This window comes from Colias croceus, chromosome 1 (assembly GCF_905220415.1).
Source record: "Colias croceus chromosome 1, ilColCroc2.1".
NCBI classification, from domain to species: domain Eukaryota; kingdom Metazoa; phylum Arthropoda; class Insecta; order Lepidoptera; family Pieridae; genus Colias; species Colias croceus.
Genome location: NC_059537.1, coordinates 11111022 through 11132564, shown reverse-complemented (window position 1 = coordinate 11132564; position 21543 = coordinate 11111022). Strand labels below are relative to the sequence as shown.

Here is a 21543-nt window from a genome sequence, read left to right as displayed (position 1 = left end):
AAACATCAATTATCATATAGGTAGTTATATGAACTTTGATACATGAAGTATTTTCTTAGAACGTGAATTTAGGTAGGTACCTTTATTAACAATATTTATATTTCCAACAAAACTTATAAGGATTATACATTTATCAACAAGTTTTTAGTCGTACACAGCTGATTAGATCATTATTTTTCCTTTTTTGTTCCAAACTCGATTTATCATAAAAAGGGGAAACGTATTTGTGAATAGATATGACCTCTGACAAATATATATACTTAGTAGCTGTTTAAAAGTGACTTGACACGTAGTAGTGTAAATTATACGCTAATGTAAGTGCTAAACTACAAGATATAGCTATATCAATCTATGAACTTTTGTTATTGTGTAACAGTTGGGCTAATAGCTTGCAAACAATACAGAATATGCAATGTACATAATATGTTTTGTGTCTATGTTAATGTAATTAAGCCTTGAAACGATTAGCTCTTTGATTATTCTGATTGCAATTTAAATTAAAAAATCGAAACATGTTTATTGGAAAACATTAGAGCTTAGATGTAAAAGGAATTCAGGTAAAAATATCTAACTATTAAAATCGCCATTAATTCAATAGCTTTCAGGATGAAACGTTCAGTTACCAAAATAAACTTAACGATAAATTGATTCATCAATTTTTTGTTCATCCAGAAAATCCTGAATGCCACACAACCACCGAAAAATATTCGCAAAATTAGATATCAAGATCATCACTCTATATTTTGTGACAAGATTAACTCTTATTTAATTTATAATTAAAATAAAGATATTATATCATTAATCTTTCTATGAGGTCGCGTTAAACCAGACACCATCTTGCAGAAACATATAACTGTGTTGTCATTTATTCGCACCATATCGCAATCCATTGACAAATTATTATAATCGAATAGAGCCTCCATTAGTTTTTGCAACAAAGGCGAAATAAGTAACTATTATTAACTAAAAATTGTCAAATTATTACTATTTTATGCAGAATCAATCTTATCATTAATTTCATATTTGACTAATAAATAAGAGCGCACAAACTTAAACAAATCAAACAGGCATATTTAAATTTATAAGACAAACCATTCGTAATAAATCGACTCTACATTTGAGTAAAATTTTACATCTGGATAATAATGAATAACTTCAATAAATCATTCAAATCCTTTACAAGGAAAATGACATAAAATACAGTTAGAAAACTGTAATTTTATAGCATTTTCGTTGACAGACCAATAAATTCAAAACCTATCCATGTAAAATAATAAGGTAAAACATCGAATAAATTAGTAGTATGATGTCACATATTAGCTGGTTGAACGATTCTCCATATAAACAATATATTAATATTACAGTTTTTTTTTTATTTAAGGGAAAACAAGTTTATAATTATTTTTATTATTTATATTTAATAATTTTATGTTATTATGTTGTTTTCATACAGACAAACCCATTATTTTTACAAGCCATAATTCTGCCGCTACCTCCTCAGAGTCAATTCTTACAAACGTTTTAAAATTGCGCAACACAAGTAGGTATCCAAGAGAAAATAAACAACTAATTGCAGAAGAAAATGTAACCAAATCTATTAACCATCTTTCATAACAAAAATATAACCGCCTTAACGTCTCCCAGCGTTAATCTAAACATGAATTAAACCATTAACCTTTCGCCTGAGAAAATGTGCCAACAGTCGAGTTACAAAATAAACTCATTTGTGTGAGTACTGCCTGTGTACAATGAACACAAAATTGAAGGTTTCTGACGTGAGAAATAAGTCGTATCCTCTGCACCCAACCTTCCTTGCTATTGTAATTTTTAATGATGATATTGCTGATTGCATACCTGAAACAATAAAAAACAAATTAGTTGTACAATTGGAAACTTTTTTTCTTTAATTTTTTAAACATCGTTCCAAATGACCACAGATTAAACTCCCGCGTAAAAAACAGATATGTACAGATAAAAAATAGAACATGGACAATTTGTATCAATATTTCAAAATAATTTTACAATTTAAATACATCTAGATATCAATAACTATTTAAAATCTTGTAGGATGTTATGTTATACGACGTAAATCACTAATATAATATCAAGATTTACTGTAATTCCATCCAGAGCTTGTTATAATAATTTTACTTTCATTTACTATTAACCGCAATACCTTATCCGCATTTGCATAATAATTATTATTTACTGAACATCACAATTCAAAATATCTTCCATTCTATATAAACTTATAGTGAAGTTTCTCTCTTTTTCATGATTTTCAATGTCAATTTATAAGTATCCAGTAAATATATCAAGGACCAAAATAATATTAATTTCTAATTTTTTATGATGCGAAACTAATGTATGTTAAGAATATACAAATGTTTATTTATAAATGGCACGTGACAAATAACTTTCTTTTTTATTTATAAATTGAATTAGCATTTTTGGATTCCATTTTCAAAAAACCATAAAGACTTAGGTTTAACTTTAAGCGCGGGTTCTCTTTAATCTGGTTTTGTGGTATTTCACATAGTATTAAAGTGACCGATCCCAGTTTTCTATCTATCTTTATATTACATCAGTCAGCCTTCATTTACTCTCAAAAAAGATGGTTATAAATCTGCATATTCCCACCGAGTCTTCAATGTTGTGTACAAATAGACATAGTCTGTGAGAAATGGAAGCATTCGCAACCGCTGTTGTAACGATAGACTAATTGATTACTCACTTTCAGTAGCCTGGTTTCCACTTAAATATAATTTAATACGTATTGACTTACGGTTTCGATATATTGCTTTAATAACAGCCACTTTCTGATATTAAACTATTTTTATTCTAAAGATAATGTAGATATATATTTTTTATTTCGATCCATTAAGAAATAACTGGTTATCCATTGAGAGAAATGCATATTAAAATTTAGCTGAATCAAAAATTTACATTTCCACAGGTACGTTCCGATATATTTATTTGTCTCAATTACTATAATGACGAATTTAAATACCTCGTTAATTATTTACATCCTTTGCGAAAATTAATGAACCGGTATATTTCCAGTTTTTTAGATATAAATACAAAATTCTTATAATATTATAAGAAATTTTATAGAGCAAACCTGATTTCACATAACTGCTAACATTATGTAGGCTATTATATAAATAATATCATTACAATGACACACAATAATAGACTATTATGTCTCATCATTTAACCTATAAATCTATACATATAATAAATCTGTAGAAGGGTCAATTCTGTACATTGAAAATATTGAAAAAATAAATAGCAGGGGGTCTTACTGGATCGATACCAAACCCAAATATGTGATTAAAAAAATTTTTGTCTGTCTGTCTGTCTGTCTGTCTGTCTGTATGTGAAGGCATCACGTGAAAACTAGCGGTTCGATTTCGATGAAACTTGGTATAATTATACCTTATTATCCTGGGCGTAAAATAGGATACTTTTTATCCTGGAAAAATACGTAGAAAAAAATTAATCTTAATTTTTCAGTTTTATCCATAGACGTTGTTCCGTGGAACCGCGAACACACGTTGCGTATTATTATAGGCCTAGCCGTATTTTGGAATTGGGTCCAATAGATATTTATAAGATGTTATTGACAGAGGTACTCAAAATGGAGAAATAACCATCCACGCGAAGACCGACATCCGCGCGGACGGAGTCGCGGGCGGAAGCTAGTTCTGAATAATGTGTTTGTTGTTCCGCTACAATTTTCATAACGGTGGCAACGCTATAATTCTAAAATATATTTTTCATACAATACAAGTTTCTTAACAAAGAAACACCTACAGTTCCATGTCCTTTAAGGATATTGCAATTACATGTTTTTATATGCAACTAACTTACCGCCCGCGGCTTCGCCCGCTTTGACTTAAACCTAATAAATTATATACTAAAACCTTCCTCTTGAATCACTCTATCTATTAAAAAACTGCATCAAAATCTGTTGCGTAGTTTGAAAGATTTAAGCATACAAAGGGACATAGGGACAGAGAAAGTGACTTTGTTTTATACTATGTAGTGATTGGTTAAAACTTGTAATTTAAAAAGACCATAGCTTCTAACACGTGCTCAACAAAATATAAATAAAAAGTTCTCCATTATGCAACGTAATACACACGATCTGCAAGTAATGAACTGTTGAATTCATTTTAATTTCTCCTTTCATATTTTGGATTTATCGATCGGTTATGTTAAGCGTAACTTCAACACAACCATGCCATGTCGTAGAAATCGCGTTTCGCCAACATTTCGTATGTATCGGAGAAATGGACTTTCGTATCTCAACAAATTACGCAATCTGATTATCGTAAACGTCCACTGGTATAACTTGACCTACGATTTGGAGTTACATCAATGAAGGCAGAGTTCTAAATAGAGTGGTAGATGAGTGGAATTTATTGAACGCGGAATATTTCAATGTAACCAAAAATAAAAGGTGGTTATATTAAGAGATTCATATTAAATTAGATCATCTCTTATACATAATTTATACAAATTCCATTTACTCATTGAATAACTGTATTGTTTCTTTTATTTTGTCTAAGTAGCGGCTTATATAATCCAGCATTTATGTTTTTTGTTATGAAAAGTGCCTCATAAAGAAAACTCAGTTAGTTAAAAATAAAGATTAGATACATATCGTATAATACAATTATAAAGAAATTATAGTCCATAAAATTAAAAGACATGTTAAAATTATAATTAACGGTTATCATTGATGACTTTTGTTTTTATGTAATCTCACCAATTTCCTATGTTAGGTAAAAGAAAGTTTGACAGAATTGTAAAAACCATGCCGTTCACTAGACAGCATTCGTAATAATCATTCGATTTAATAAGAAAGAGTGTGAGTATATAACTTACATAAAAAAGTAACTTTGAAGACAGTATAAGACTCAAATTAGTACTAAAAAATGTCTGACTATAATATTTCACCGTCTTTTTATGAAACGTTTGCCTTACTCATTCCAAGTATTACAATGAATGAAAAAGTACTATAATAAGAACAAGTAGATAAAGAAGAGCATATTTTCTTTTGCATAAGTCGAACAGAAGCGTGGTCATGGGCAGTATATTTCAAAAAGAAAATTCAATACGCTAAATAAAAGGAAATACAAAAAACAAAGAGGTGCAATCAAACTGTCTTGCTATGCAGAAATGAGAGCTAACGCACACATACGTACTAATTACACATAACATTCTCCGATGTATGTGTACCGCGCAGTTTTCACTCGCTTCAAGTGGAAGTATTAGCAATGGCTTATATTGGACTTTATGATATTATTTACGAGGGAAACGTTTGTATTTTAAACACTTTGACACTTTCAGTTTTACTGTTTTTATAGCAACTAGCCCATCCGGTTGTGGATGTTGAAAAAACAGTGCCTAATCATAGAATGCTTATGTTTAATTTAGTATGATTTTATCGTACAATTCTAATGGTAGTCACATATATAAGACATTTTTTAAGAATGTTAATTGGCAATTTTATGTCATGATCATATCATATTATCTAATGAGCGCTACCTTACTATTGCAAAAAACAAGTGTTCTCAAGAACCTATTTTTATCCTCTTCATCGTCTGTATTTGGTGCTTATAAGTATGTATTTAATTTTTACGATATAACCTATACGGTATACTCGTGTAATAAAGTATCGTTTCGTATGCGCAACTCGGGAAAAATCTCACAATAGTGTTAATTAATTGTTAAGGATATCTCCTTTATTTGCTAATCGTCGTATTGTGGACTTTTTTAGATTTGTCACTAGGTGCTCAAAAAATGTGTTGCAAAAAAATGGAAACCGCAAAAATATATATTTCGATTTGACCAGACAGATAAATGCAAAAAATTTATCACGCTTCTTATACTACAATTCAAACGTAAACAATATCCGCGGTTGGACAACCCAGCTTTTCAAATCATTCACGGATATTAAAAGCATAAAAGTGACGTTGCAAAATTACAAAAAATATAATTAGCATAGCATCGAACCATCCGGTTCAGGACAAAAAGTCGCCGAGTTGATTTGCCAAAATAACACCTCAGTTACGTCACTGACTAATGACCAGTTACAAACAATGAACACGAAGAAAGTGCACCCACTATTCATGACCGTGAAAGTCAGTTAAAACAATGAAAAAACTTATTCCGTAATCCGTGTTGCGTAAGTTGAACGATAAAAGCAATTAGCTCGATGCAACTGGCCGGCTCCAGTCTGATTAAAGATTTTGTAAACAACTTTATACCTCGGTGATTAAAATAAAGAAACATTTATCGATAGTTTTAGTGATGTTACATCTGTGATCAATTGAGCGGATCAGAATAAGAATAGGCGTAATTTGTGTATTAACCTTGTAATGTTTGGTGACAAATATCTATACATATAATAAATCTGTAGAAGGGTCAATTCTGTACATTGAAAATATTGAAAAAATAAATAGCAGGGGGTGTTACTGGATCGATACCAAACCCAAATATGTGATTAAAAAAAATTTTGTCTGTCTGTCTGTCTGTCTGTCTGTATGTGAAGGCATCACGTGAAAACTAACGGTTCGATTTCGATGAAACTTGGTATGATTATACCTTATTATCCTGGGCATAAAATAGGATACTTTTTATCCCGGAAAAATACGTAGAAAAAAAAAATCTTAATTTTTCTTAATTTTACCGCGCGGACGGAGTCGCGGGCGGAAGCTAGTGGTATAATAAATTAATATTTCATGCGTAACAAATATGTTAAGATAATTCTAATATTTACGACGCATTAATAAACAATAAGCGATTAAATTTCAAATGTTAAAATTTATATTTAACACAAAATTGTAGTCATCGAATTGAGATTGCGTAGGTATGTTGAATTTTTATATCAAGTTTTGTTGCAATCTACCATAATTTAATATATCCTTCAGCTGTCACTCCGCGGTAAGAATGCAAAACTAAGATGCAAAATGGTTTTCCTATTTTATTATTATATCAAGCTCATTGACAAATCCTTTCTCAATTATTTCGAAAATTCTAAAGAACACCATAAATTTTATTAAAAATATACGCCCACATTATTACAGCCTTGTAGTTTGACGTTAATGTGTACAATTGTGTAAACTTCGACCTATTATATAAGATTGATATTAAATAAATCGACGGTGACCCATTGAATTATTGTTATTAGTATGTTAAACCACATTAGGAGTAGTTTATAGACGTGTTTAAATTAATGATCCAATAGCAACATAATCTGATAATCCAGGCTAAGCCAAGAGCCAAGAGTATGTCAATCAAATTATTATTATCACAATGTCACTGCATGCATGAAATTTGGTAAAACCTTCGTTTTTAATGTGATGCTATTTATGTTCTCATAAATATGATTAAAATATAAAGTAAACTTTGTTAACCAGACATAATTTAACTTAATAGTGCATTAAAAAAAATGAACATGCTGTTATTTTAAAAACTACCTGTAACAGAAAATAATCACGATAGATATGATGAATATGTACGAAATATTATGAATTAGAAAAAGTTTATATTTTTTGGTTTTTATGGCATTCAAATGCTTTATAAATATAAATTTATAAAGGATAGAAAAAATTCGATCACGAGGCGGGACTTGAACCCGCATCCTTCGCGCCATTCCGGGGCGGATGCCTAACCAACTCAGCCACTCGTGACCCGCCTGAGCAATCGAATTTATTCTATCCTTTCAGTTTTATGTGTCTTAAGGGACACACCGCGCGCCATCTATTGAGATGATTTAACAACCATTTCAACCAATATGAAGCACTTTTCAGTGAATACAATATTGTAACGATGGAACACGACCTTTTCTTGAATTTATATTTTTTGGTTTTTATGGCATTCAAATGCTTTATAAATATAAATTTATAAAGGATAGAAAAAATTCGATCACGAGGCGGGACTTGAACCCGCATCCTTCGCGCCATTCCGGGGCGGATGCCTAACCAACTCAGCCACTCGTGACCCGCCTGAGCAATCGAATTTATTCTATCCTTTCAGTTTTATGTATCTTCTGTGCGAAGGATGCGGGTTCAAGTCCCGCCTCGTGATCGAATTTTTTCTATCCTTTATAAATTTATATTTAGAAAAAGTTGACAACCCACAGAAACATACATAACTAATATTATATAAATAATTATTTCTTTTATCTATTTTCTGTTGGTCAAGGTTTAACAACTACAGCATTATATTCACATTATAAAATGATCAGCTACTGTATTTGAAATAGCCTAATTATAATGTAAATTATAATAATTCATAGCAATAGTAATTTATGCGAGAAAATAGATAAATTAATAAGTAAATTAGCATTATTTGCTGGTCTATTTGTTTAAGATAAATTTAAATAAACTGGAGAATAAATTATAACGTATATTTTATCCAAAATTGTATATATTAAAGTTACTTCTTAGAAATTGAAAACAAAACATAACATTTTTGATTCAGTGTACGATAGAATGGAATTTCCTACATCTGTAATCATTATATGTTGGGCCATTTTAAGACAAAATTGAATAGGCTCTATCTCTCTAGGCAAGCATGCTGAACTTTCTATAGGTACTTCGGTATCACCAGGTGTAATCAGGAAAAATGCCTGCCCTTTTATTATTTTAAAAACATCAGCATAAAAAATAATACAGATATCTAAAGATAAAAAAATTCAAAAGACCTTGGAAATCAATTAAACGCTTTCGTAATCAATAACGTAGTTTAAGAATTGAACACATTTGTTATTTAGTTTCGTCACGAATACCTAGATCTTTTGTTCTAAGACCTAACTGACAGCGGACACGGACAGAATATATAATGTTCTTGTGAAATAGTAAAGCCTTGGCCGACATTTTTCATTCGTTTTGCTTTAGAACCAATTATTTGTAAATTATATCTCTAAGAACTATATCTTACATTTATATATGATACATTCCGATACGATATATAGATAGAGTGATGCCAATTAAATTTTAACGCACTTATATTATAATCTATAACATGAACCTTTCCGCTAAAATATATTGTGTCCTATTTTATTTCGTTTATGAACTCGCTATATTTTTATGTGGATAATTTCTTTTGGTAAAAGTTTTTTGTAAGATACTCTACATATTACCTATAGTATCTAGTATTATGAATTGAAAGGAAAAGGACTATTTACAATAACAATATCATAGAAAGCGTTCACGCGCACGAGCCACGATTTCGATCACATACAAATTGAAAAACCGTTTGCATAACAATAACAGCTTACAAACGACCCGATTTGGTCTAACTGTTGACATATTGTTAGCTTTGTATATAATATGTATCCGTAACAATAGCCGTGACTTCACTGAATATCCGAAAAAATTGCAAAATCGTCACTTTATATGAAATATATATAGAGATTTAGTGTCTACAAGAAGATCGTATTTAAATATAAATGTATGGTATCTGTTAATATAAATCTATCTCAGCCTCTGGAGTCAGGCCGCTGGTGATCGCTCGCTATTGAAATATTTGGGGGAGGCCTACTTCCTGCAGTGGACGTCCTGAAAGGCTGGACGAACGAAGGACGTATCTTAGATCAGCTTTGCTAATAATTCGGCTCAAAAGTATATTGCAGTAACTACCATCAAAATAAATATCAATAGATATACCTAATATCAGCTAGTGCTGATAATAATTATAATGATTTTGAAACTAATCTCATATGGAACAAAATCTTAAGCCACTTAATGTCATTCACATCTATATTCTATAAAAATCTTGTCCCAATTCGGTAAGTCATTAATATGTATATTCTATTTAAATAAATATTTAACTATAATAAATTTCGATTTCGACCTTCAAAGGCTGGAAACAAGATAAGAAAACAAAAGTGTTCAAATATGAAAACTAAATAATATACCTATTGTAATAAGGAAATATATTTTTTATGATTTATAAACAATGAAAATTACATTTTACGTGTTTAATCTAAATTGTTTTTGTTCTAGTTCATTATTAACATTGCCATGTCTTTTTCTATACTATACTTATGTAATAAAGTACTAAGTTTTAGAGTATACTCGTGATCTTGTTAATATCCTAGATGTCAACTTATATTTTATAGTAGCTAACGATTCCTGCCGATACTTCCTGGGCCCACTGTTTGGCTCCAACAACGTGCAAAAGTTTTCTATAGTTTATGCGTTATTCTGATACATAAATAACACCAAAATAAGTCTCTATAAACTCTGATTTATTAATCTAAACTATTGTTTAGGCGTGATTGATTAAAACTGATCCTTGATTCAACCATCCATCAAAGCATTCGGATTTATAACACAAGTAACACAAGTAGATATACATAACTAATGCATATTGACCTCATAATTTGACTTTATTTAAAAACCTAATTTACCATACTCTACCGACTCTATTATACCACTAGATTAGTATTCAACGCGATAGAAGGCGCGGCCTACTAGATTATTTAGTAATATTAATTAATTATTATAAAGATGCAAAATATCATCCATCATCCAGCAATATTGTGACTAAACGTCGCGCAATGACCTAAAGACATTTACAAGATGTGTAATGAATGTTTATATTTCGATAACTGAATATAATTATCACTTTGAAAACATTACACACTTATTAAAACTTTTCCACATTTATTTCAAAATTTAACAGGATAAATAAGCCAGGTATTACCTGATAAGACGCTCGTTTGCTAACTCTACTTTAGATAGAGTAAAATTAACATTTCATAAACTTAATAGGTTTATATTATTTAGTACGACATTGTTAGTTTTATTGGGATAACCCAATAAATAAAATGCAATCATAAATTTTATGGTATGTAAATTCTTTAATATTCTGAAATAGTTAGGCATAATCAGTAAAATAATTCCACATAACAAAATATATAGAGATGAATTAAATTTTCCTGCGATCAGTACGATATTTATTCTAAGCTAGCTGTTCCCCGCGGTTTCACTCGCATTGCTTTAGCCAGCCTTCCTCAATAAATGGGCTATCTAACACCGAAAGAACTTTTCAAATCGGACCAGAAGTTCCTGAGATTAGCGCGTTAAAACAAACTCTTCAGCTTTATAATATTAGTATAGATAGAGAGATAGTATAGAAACTAATCTAACATTTAAATATATAATATTCATACAAAGAAAATTATAAGGTTTTTAAGTGCAAATTATCGTCAAAACTACTTCTAACTAAAATGACTAAATTGTAAAATTTACATCAGTAATTTAAATCTATTTTTCACAGCAACCTCAGTTTATTAATCCATATTAAAGTACCACATTCCCGAAATACACGTTATGAGCAGTTAACGCTTGTTACTCAACATCAATTTCAATGTCTGACCGCTTGCAATAGAACAATTAACGTGCGTGTTTCAAAATACTTTGGCTAATTAATCGCATGAGAAAACCAAGGTGTTTTGCTGTGATTTTTCCCATAACTATCATTGTGCGACCATAGAACGAAAGTGACAAGAGAATTAATGGGATAAGCGAACTTAATTGGGTTTTGTTTGGCACGGCATTAGTAAAAGTTCCAAATAAACTTGAATTAAGTATAACTATCCCTTTCTATGACTTCCATTGTTCTCAATGTCATTCGAAATTTTATCATTTTATTTTGTATAGCTCTGTAAATGTGATTTTTTTATTGTGTACATTTCTAATGGAGAAATTATGTCTCACCATAATACACCTTAAAGCCTCTGTACAGTTAAACATACTTTTATTTTCAACGATTGCATTAAGAGGAAAGCTTACGAAGAACCGAATCGCATTTATGAGTTCGATCATAATAAAAATAAAAAACGAGTTTAGAAAATATCACGTCAATATCAAACAGCATTTCTATTTCGGCATTCGTTCGGTGTCATTATGGTTCAAGTTAACTCAGACAATCTTTAATAAACAAACATTAAACGTTGCATACATTTGCATAAATAAAAACAACAGACTTTTTGAACAGACGTTTTGTAACAGAATGATTTGGTGAAATATAATTAAAACATCTAAACTTCGCTAGACAAATTGCGCAAGAGCGAAAGAATTTGTCATGAGAAATTGACATTGTTGACATGAGAAATTCGACTTGTCGCGTATTATGTTTGATGAAAAAATAATAATTAGAAACAAAAACTGCTTATTATTCGCAACTATAAACGTTTATTTAAAACTTTTATCGTATGCATATTAATTACAACTATCTAACTTATATAAGCCTTTCGTTTTTGTTCCTTGTACGATTCTTTAGGAGCGATTAATTATTAAATATTTAGTGAATATCTTAAATTAAATAAACCGATAAATTAAAATGCGAATTCCTTAAAAATACCAATCAATCACATTGACTTATCATGCGTGATACACTAATAACAACATTTAACTTTCCCTGATCGATCTACCTATTAATTTATTTCCGCAGCCTTTGAACGTCACTTCATACTTCTTACAATAATTGAGCGCTGATTTAATTCCATTCTCAATTTAAATTTTATTTTTAAAAGAATACTGGCAACACATAATTTTTTATAAAAAAATATACCTTCGTGACATTGTGACAGCTACGCAAAATTAAAAAATAACGCGTTTAAATTCCGAACGTTTTTCAAATAGCTCTCGTTTCATTTTCAAATTGTCTCACCTGTCAATATAACCAATGTGAACAGCGCGCCTGCGCTGAAGTACGTAAAAGAGCCCATAGCACACACAGTCACTTCACTCACTACCGCATCACGCGTTGTATCGCGGGAAGTCAGCGCACCACAGTGGCCGGTATACTTGCTCTGTGGTGGCCGGTCGCGCGGCTGTGCCTCGCTGGCTTGGTGGGGCGGACAAATGTCAGGGATAGATTACATACTTTCAGGATGTTGTTCAGATCTTGAATGCTACGTTTTGTGGTATTGGAGTTACTTTTTGTAATGTTTCTAGGGTCTGTTCTTGCGGGCATAACATTGTAAGAGGGCTGGTTTCGGGGAAGTGGTATTTCAATGGAATAGAGAATTTTACATTATTTACGAGTATGATTTAATATTTGCAACATACTGAACAATGAACATAATATCAGTTTTTGAAAATTGTGTTGTTTATTTTCGTAACCACACAAAATTTTTAAAGTACAATAAATATATTAATATCCTACGTATAAACTATTTTTCTGTTATGGTAATATAAGTAAAGTAAATATTATATTCTGTAATTCAACTTTTAAATGCACTCTGAAATCGTGGTTCATTTAATTGAAAGCGTGAATATAACTTATTTACATCAAGTGAAAATCTAGAAACAATATTTTTGCTATTTCATGGTCATAATTATTATCTAAGAAAAATAAAATCTAATGTAACATAGCGCAAAACATGTACGCTTAAGGCCGTGTACGCGGTCCGTGCGCTGTTTGGCTCAAATATGTGATTTTTCAAACCAGATTGTCCATCAACCACTTATCTTAAAAACATATGAATTACTAATAATTTTAGGAAATTTTATTGTCTATATAGTTAGTTAAGAGTTTTTTTCAATTAATACAGTATTTGTGAATACCATCAAGATAACTGAGCCGATGATTACTTGATTTCGCTTTTAGTGTCAATTTCGAAGCTAAAAATATCTGAAATCGCTGACAGATCTAACACACAATTTTTTTTAACTAACTGCTAAAATCCTTATTAAAATAGTTAGTTAAAAGATTTTTTTATTTTGGACTCCTAACTTACGAAATTAAAATCCGAACAATGTGAATTTTTTTAGAAATTATAGTCGACAAAATGATTATTTTCACCAAGATATTTGACTTAGTTTAATATAATTTATACATATTGCAATAAAAGAACGTCTTACTTATAAGATAAAATTTAAAAAATCAACTAAGGTACCTCTATTATTTTTCTACATTTTTTTTAAAGTACTATAAAACACTGCGCGCGACCCGATTAAAATCAGTCGGCAGCACAGAGTACTTTTGTCGGCAGCGAGCCTTTCCAGAGAGAGGATATGTTGCTCAGCGCTCTCCTGTGGACTTATGCTGTTCATAGTAAAAGGATAGCGCAAGCCGCGATCTATCGTAATAGATCGCGGAGATTTTGACTTGCGTTAAATTGAATAAGCCCTCTTAACACAAACTAAGTAAAGAGACGCGTTGATGTTTTTTCTTAGGGCGATAACGTTCGTAAGCTCTACAAAACAAAAACGCGTAGATAGCGTTTGATTATAAATTTATTTCATTTTATTATTTATGTCAGCTTTTAATTGATATTTGGAAAACAGTTGCGAGTTTATTAAAAAATACGTTTTTTAATTTTGTTATTCAATGCTCGTTTACCTTCAAACTACGTAGACATTTTGTAAATAAAAGGAAAATAATTTACAAAATATTGTTTTCTTTCTTCTAATTGTTCATCCCCTTACTTTTCGAACATCAATCCGTCATTTTCAAAAAACAAATTCCAAAAAATCCCTTCTGAAATAAACACACATTAAAACCTAAACATCGCTATTTCTAAGAGACCAATGAACTTTCAGTGTATCCAGCATAAGCCCATAAAGTTAGCTAGTCTATTCAATAGCCATTTGTCACCATTAATCCTCTCAGAGCATTCCACGAAGTGCAACCATTAAGATTTTTCACATGCCCGTTTAGTACACATTATAGATACTGGCGGTTTCTTTGAACCTGTGACGTATCTTACTAGTACTAGTATTAATTATCTGTGGTACTATTAAATGGAGTCTCATTGCGTATGTAACCATTGATTTTATTATGTAACATGGGTTACATGGATGAAGGGGCGTATGATAATCGCAAGTGCAATGCGTCATATATCCTTAAACCCGTGATAATAATAATCAAATTTTGGACGATTCTGATTGTGTCAACACTTCAATTACAAAATTTATTTTTAAATGTAAATGAAGCTAAAAAAATCGTCGACTGATATTAATTATTTATTTATTCTTTAGTGCATACAGTTAGGAAATACAAGAAGCCATTTTTTCCAAACAACCGACTGAGTCAAGCTGCAAATATTAAAACTATGCCTCTAAACGCTACTAGACCGTCCCAATGCAGCCTACAGTCGTGATGTGTAATTATGCCCAAATATTTATTCTATGCAACGTCAAACTATAATCGTGAGCTGGATATCGTGTTTAATGATCTCGGATATAAACTAGTTTAATGTAACGTTAAACTATATGTTTCATATGACCAAGAAGTGTATTTGACACGGAATTATTAAAATAATGGAGACCTTTATATCGGATCGGTGTTAAAAAAGATTGTTTAAAATGTATACTTACTTTTGGTGAACTTTAAATTATTAGGGATAATAGAAATAGAAAATGCATCGATTTAGCAAAATACCAACACAGACATAATGTACGAACTACCAACATACACAGAGTAATTTGGAGATAAATTGAAAACTCATCTTATTTTTAGCACGCTCGTCTGGTCTCGAACCCCAATTTTTTCGTTTTATGTTGGAGTCTCACCACTGAGCCTTGCTTGCTTACTTGTAAATATTTATATTACATAAGAAACAATACGAGGAAGTATTAAAGGTAATAAAATGCACCTGATATGAAAGGTGCTTTTATATTAAATTGTTTATCCATAAGTAATATATATAAAAGTATATTGACTTTGTTATTGTATTATAACAGACTCGTGTACATTATATTCTATATATCTTTTTTTTTTATCATGGCATTAGGTATACTGGGTAACTGGGATGTATAAGTATGATAAGGAAGTTAATACGAAGGTTTTCTTATATAATGAAAAACATATTCAAATTAAGTCGGTTTCAAATAAAATAAACTAATTTTAAAAATAACAAAAGACAACATTCGGCTACACTGGTGCTAAAACATATAATAAAAGATCAAATTAATTCGGTATATAAATAGTCCGTACTAATATTATAAATGCGAAAGTAACTCTGTCTGTCCGTCTGTTACTCAATCACGCCTTAACTACTGAACCAATTTGCATGAAATTTGGTATAGAGATATTTTGATACCCGAGAAAGGACATAGGCTACTTTTTACCCCGGGACATAGGATAGGTTTTATCCCGGAAATCCCACGGGAACGGGAACTGTGCGGGTTTTTCTTTGACTGCGCGGGCGAAGCCACGGGCGGAAAGCTAGTAAAAACTAATTTCAATAATTACAAAGGATAACTTTCGAGTATACAAGTGTCGCAATAAGAATGCGAACAAGTGGTTTGAATAATTACTAATTAATGTAATGTTTACACAATTTACGTTACAAACTACATTTTGCGCATTTCTTCCACATAATTAAAAATGCAGTAGGAATGATAATAGTTCTAAAAAATTGTCCATTAGGCCTTTTTTCAATTAATTCTAATTCATGTTAATTGACGTATCCAATTCAGTGAGGATGTTTTAATTTCGATTATTCTGGTCATCTTACTATGTAAAGTAGCTATGTGATTTTCTAGCTAATATGCGGTCGGTAATGCTAAAAATTATAATAATCGATAAATATTTTATTTCTTTAATATCATTTTTTCAGAATTTGTCATAAAATAAACTCAACTTTACGCTTAATTAGTTACTTTGTAGTTTACAGTTCATAAAAAATAATATATTTTAATGAAAATAAATATAAACACCATAATTATGTATTAATTGTCCAGGAAAAACTTCAGGTTTAGGTCGTCAGTTCATGCTAGAAAAACCAATCAAGAATCGACATCCGTATTACACCACACCTTAAAAATCACTTAAGAAATTCATACAACTTAGTATGCCATATCACATTTCACGCCACGTACATAGAGTGCGAAGTGCATCAATGCACATTACATAATGCGCTAAAAGAAGTGGGCCACATACTTTCTATTTGGGCCACTCTGACACATTATATCCGATAATCAACACCTGCCAATCTGATACGTTATTTGCTTTGTTATATAACCGTAGCGTGTTATTGTAATTACATTAGAAAAGTTAATTATATTGATCAATTATACCGAAATGTAATGATATATTTAATTTCATACCGCGGACGTATTAAGGTTAGGTTTGAATTATTTTGATCCCTCCTTTGGCGTAGTGGTTAGTGTGCCGAATTATCGCATGAGAGAATGTGGATTCCCTAATAAAAAAATACATCATTTTTTAATAAATTTACTCAATTGGGGTCTGACTGTATTTACAAATAAACATCTCATTCTATAACTCAATACGTACTTACTCTCAAAAATTACTTTTTAGGTTACTAATGCAGCAGATTATCGCCTGGTTTATTATCAAAAATATTGTTAAAAGTAACTTAACAGTATTAAAATGCTTATGCAGCTCTACGGCCCATATCTGTCAATACAAACCAAATATGGCACAGCTATAAATCCACTAGTTAAAAGATATTGGCTAATAAAGATTTACTCTCAATTTGTTCATGAGTATGAACAAATATGGCATTCCATGAGATCGGTGATTCCAGGTAATCAGAGAATCATTACATATAGAGCGAGGTGGCTTCCATTTGATTTTATTGTTCTTTTTCATTTTTTTTATTTCCTGATAAAGATTATACGTAACTTTATTAAAATAATTATTAATTATTTTTTCACAAAAAACTAACCCCCCTCAAATGGTCAGAACTGGACATAAGTTAAATGTGACCAACTGGAAGGTATTAGCTTTAAAATAAAAAAAAATAATCATCAAAATCGGTTCTCCCAGTCATAAGTTCTGAGTTAATAGATGCAAAATTATAGTTGAAAAGTTTACTGAGTAAAAGAAGCGTTTTTTTACAAATAATTACTCCATACACCACAGAAGAACACGGGATTTTAACTCGTTGAGAAATAAGAAACGTTTTAAAGTTGATGATGTGCAAAAAAGTAGATACACACTTATATATTTTCTTGTCCCAAATAATTCTGGCGTAATACAAAAGGTATGCAGTAAACAAATGGCATGATAAAAACCTGTCCTGGGCAAGTATGATTTACACCAAAATTGCAAACACAAAAGCATTTAAAGTTATACAATACTATTTTAGATAGTTTTACACTATTTTATATACCTCAGATATATTTTATCAATATTTTTCTACTCAACACTATGTAGTATGTACTGCAATATAAAAAGTAGGATCTTATTGACACATCATCTCGCTTCTGAACCAAAATCCATAAGAAATGCATTCAAAAACACTAAATCAGTCCAACCTTACCAGTTCAGCAGAGACAAACATGACAAAATAAATAACATAATATAGTTGGGTAATTTAAATAGCAATAATAAAAGCAAATTAAAATAAATCTCAATGAAGAAACTAATATAAATTTAAATGTGTTAAAATAACAATACCATACCCGCTTATATAATTATATATTCACTTCATTATGCGTTAACTATTACTTACTATGAATTATATAATATATTGTGTATTACAACAATACTGTAACACTTTGAAATTCACATAATTGAGCAAGGATAATTAAAAATAAAGCGTATATTTCATAACGATTAAGTGTTATGTTGCACTTTATTTACGATCATTGCATTCATAAATGTATTGTACAAGTTTATGTAATGATACATCGATTTTAACAAATTGTTTGTTGGTTTATTTCCTTTCCCACATTAGTATTTGATATATTAACAGATAAAAAAATATCATAAATTACGACTCTATGTGCTACTATGGAGATATTCGTCATAAATTCAAATCTAAAGGAGAATGGCGAACTCCCATAGGACTTTGGGCCTGATCGTTACACTGATGATTTATGTGGGGTTAAATAGATAAAAATATACAGATTCTATAAATATAACAATTAAAGATCTGTTCTATGGGATAGCAGAGATATTGAGCATGTAACGTCACTAAAATTGAGGTTATGTTTGCTCGAGTTCAATGAATAGCTTTGTTTCTTTCTAAGTAGAGGTAAGTTTATATCCTATAATATATATTATTTAGATAGAGTGTAACAGAAGAACAGTTAGGTAATAGAGATATTGGATCGAACTTTTATTCTTTTAGAGTACCTACCAAAACACCGTAGGTACTTATAAGTATATAAAATAAAACACGTTTTTTCATAAATCGTTTATTCATCATTATCATCATAAACAATTAACACATCATCCAGAAACTGTGCTGGCGGCATTAAATCTGGTTGAAACCTTGCCCAGCTAAGGTACCATATTATGGACATAACGTGACAGCAGCAACCTACAGTTCTTCTTCCTACTAAACAATTACAATAATAAACTGTTATTGCTTCCCTTCCTATGAGAGCACTGTCGACTAAAATATAAGTAAAATAAGTTTTACTACTTCTATGCCTGGATTGAATGCGACCTCTTAAAAGCCATGTAGTACTTGATGTTGACAGTGCTCTCTGTATGTCGCTGTCTGATTCACGGCACACTTCTATAACATATTTGCCATCGTTTCTTATGTGCTCACCATAATAGGACCTTGCTTGCTTAATTTGATATGAACCTAAGGAAACCAACTGCATTGTCATCTTCATGATTTTCAATCCTCAAAGTATCATTTGCAAGTTTCCAGCATGCATCAAATAATATGTGATCAGAGTGAGTGATCTACAAATAAAGAATTAATATTACAATTGGACAAAAGAAAGTGAATATATATAGATCTCGTGTCACAATGTTTGTCCTCAATGGACTCCTAAACCACTTAACCGATTATAATAAAATTCGCACAACTTGTGGAGTTCGATCCAACTTGAGAGATAGGATAGTTTAAACATGTAGGTACCACGGGCGAAGCCGGGGAGGACCGCTAGTATAAATATAAAAAACAATGTGTGTTTACATTTTTGTTTGATTTCAATAGCGAGTACTAAATACCTTAGATAATACTAATCCACTAACCGTTAGAGGAGCAGCCCACCCTTGTATAATTGATAATATTGCGTTATCTTGTAACAAATGCATACGTATAGCATTGTTACGATTAGCATTTATACCACAGTTGATGCAGTTCATATTAATTGTAAATTAAAAATCGGATGCAAAGTCGGTGTCCAGGTAGGGTAGCAGTAGTGAGTCGTAAAGGCAGGTAATCAAAGTCCGGTGTGCAAGCGTTGGTTGGTAGTAATAACAGAGATCGTCAGTGTCCGTAATGCGTAGCGAAAGTCGATAAAGATGAAGAAAATAAGTTAACCACAAGCACAAAGTCGAATGTAACGTAACGAAAAACCTCAATCAAATGTCAAAAGTCAAACGACAAACATGACATTGTATTTAAAATTGAAGCGGCCAGCTACATTTCAGAAATATTCTTACAAAGTGCGGCCGCCATGAGTAAAAATGTATAGAATTACGGATTACCTAAATAAATAGCGTGTTAAAAAGTTAAAAATAAAATATGTAACGTAGTCAACTTATATTTCTGATTCATAAAGCATTTGAATTTTGTATAAAACTAAAAATGAAAATAAATATTCATTCGTTTTAATCGATATATCGACTATTTTACTCCTGACAGCACTGACAATCTCTGCTTGATAAGACCGGTAGTCATAGAAATCTAAATAACAATGCCGTTAGTGAACATATTATCTTTTTTTTCAAACATTTGTTTTCCCATAGAATCAGAAGTCAATATTTTACCAAGAATTATTAAAAATAACATAATGAATTTTAAATTTATTATCATTTCTGTAAGGCCTTATTTATGTTAGGCCCAGTTTCGCCATTCTCCTTTGAAAAATATATGTCTATCATGAAATCTACGTCATGAAATGCGATCATTACAAGGTCGTAATTACACTCAAAAATTGGTAATTAATCTCAAAAAAATTCCAACTAATCTTTTCCGGTTACTATTATAGATTTGTCATATTTTGTTGTATTTTTTTTAATTATACTTTTTATTTGTTTAAATCTGAAACTATGACAATAATTTAAAGAATATAGAAGCCATAAAATCTAAATTCGACCTAGATAATAATTAAGTAATCATACTTCAAGCGTTCACCAAAGAAGAAAAAAAACCGGCCAAGTGCGAGTCGGGCTCGCGCACAAAGGGTTCCGTAGCAGCAAATATAATAAATTACAGTTAAATCAACCTATCTCAAAAACTATAAGAGATACTTTGATCAAACCAAAAATCGTTGAAAGAGTTAATTAGCATGCATCACCTCTATTTTTTTTAGAATTTTATACCCCGTAGTTATAAAAATAGAGGGGGGGGGACATACTTTTTACGACTTTGAGAGCTGATATCTCAAAAACCGTTCACTTTAAGAAAAATGTTTTTTAGAAAACTTTATATCATTTTAAAAGACCTTTCCATTGATACCCCACACGGGTATGTACATCGAAAAAAAAAATTTCATCCCTCAGTTACATGTATGGGGGGCCCCACCCCCAATTCTTTTTTTTACTATTTAGTGTCATATTTTTGTAGCGGTTCATACAACACATATTCCCATCAAATTTCATCACTGTAGTACTTATAGTTTCCGAGTA

The 21543-nt window shown here is 30.8% G+C and overlaps 1 protein-coding gene across 6 annotated transcripts in view; it reads right to left on the bottom strand.

Annotated features, from left to right (window-relative positions):
• Positions 1-12891, bottom strand: part of LOC123691260 (mucin-4) — a 79448-nt gene extending 66557 nt beyond the window's left edge. For all 6 annotated transcript variants that reach the window (XM_045635572.1, XM_045635564.1, XM_045635599.1 and 3 more), the window contains exon 1: positions 12697-12891. In XM_045635572.1, the coding sequence (XP_045491528.1) occupies positions 12697-12754 (58 nt within the window). In that variant the 5' untranslated portion in view covers positions 12755-12891. The remainder of the gene's footprint in view (positions 1-12696) is intronic.
• Between the last annotated feature and the right edge of the window lie 8652 nt (positions 12892-21543).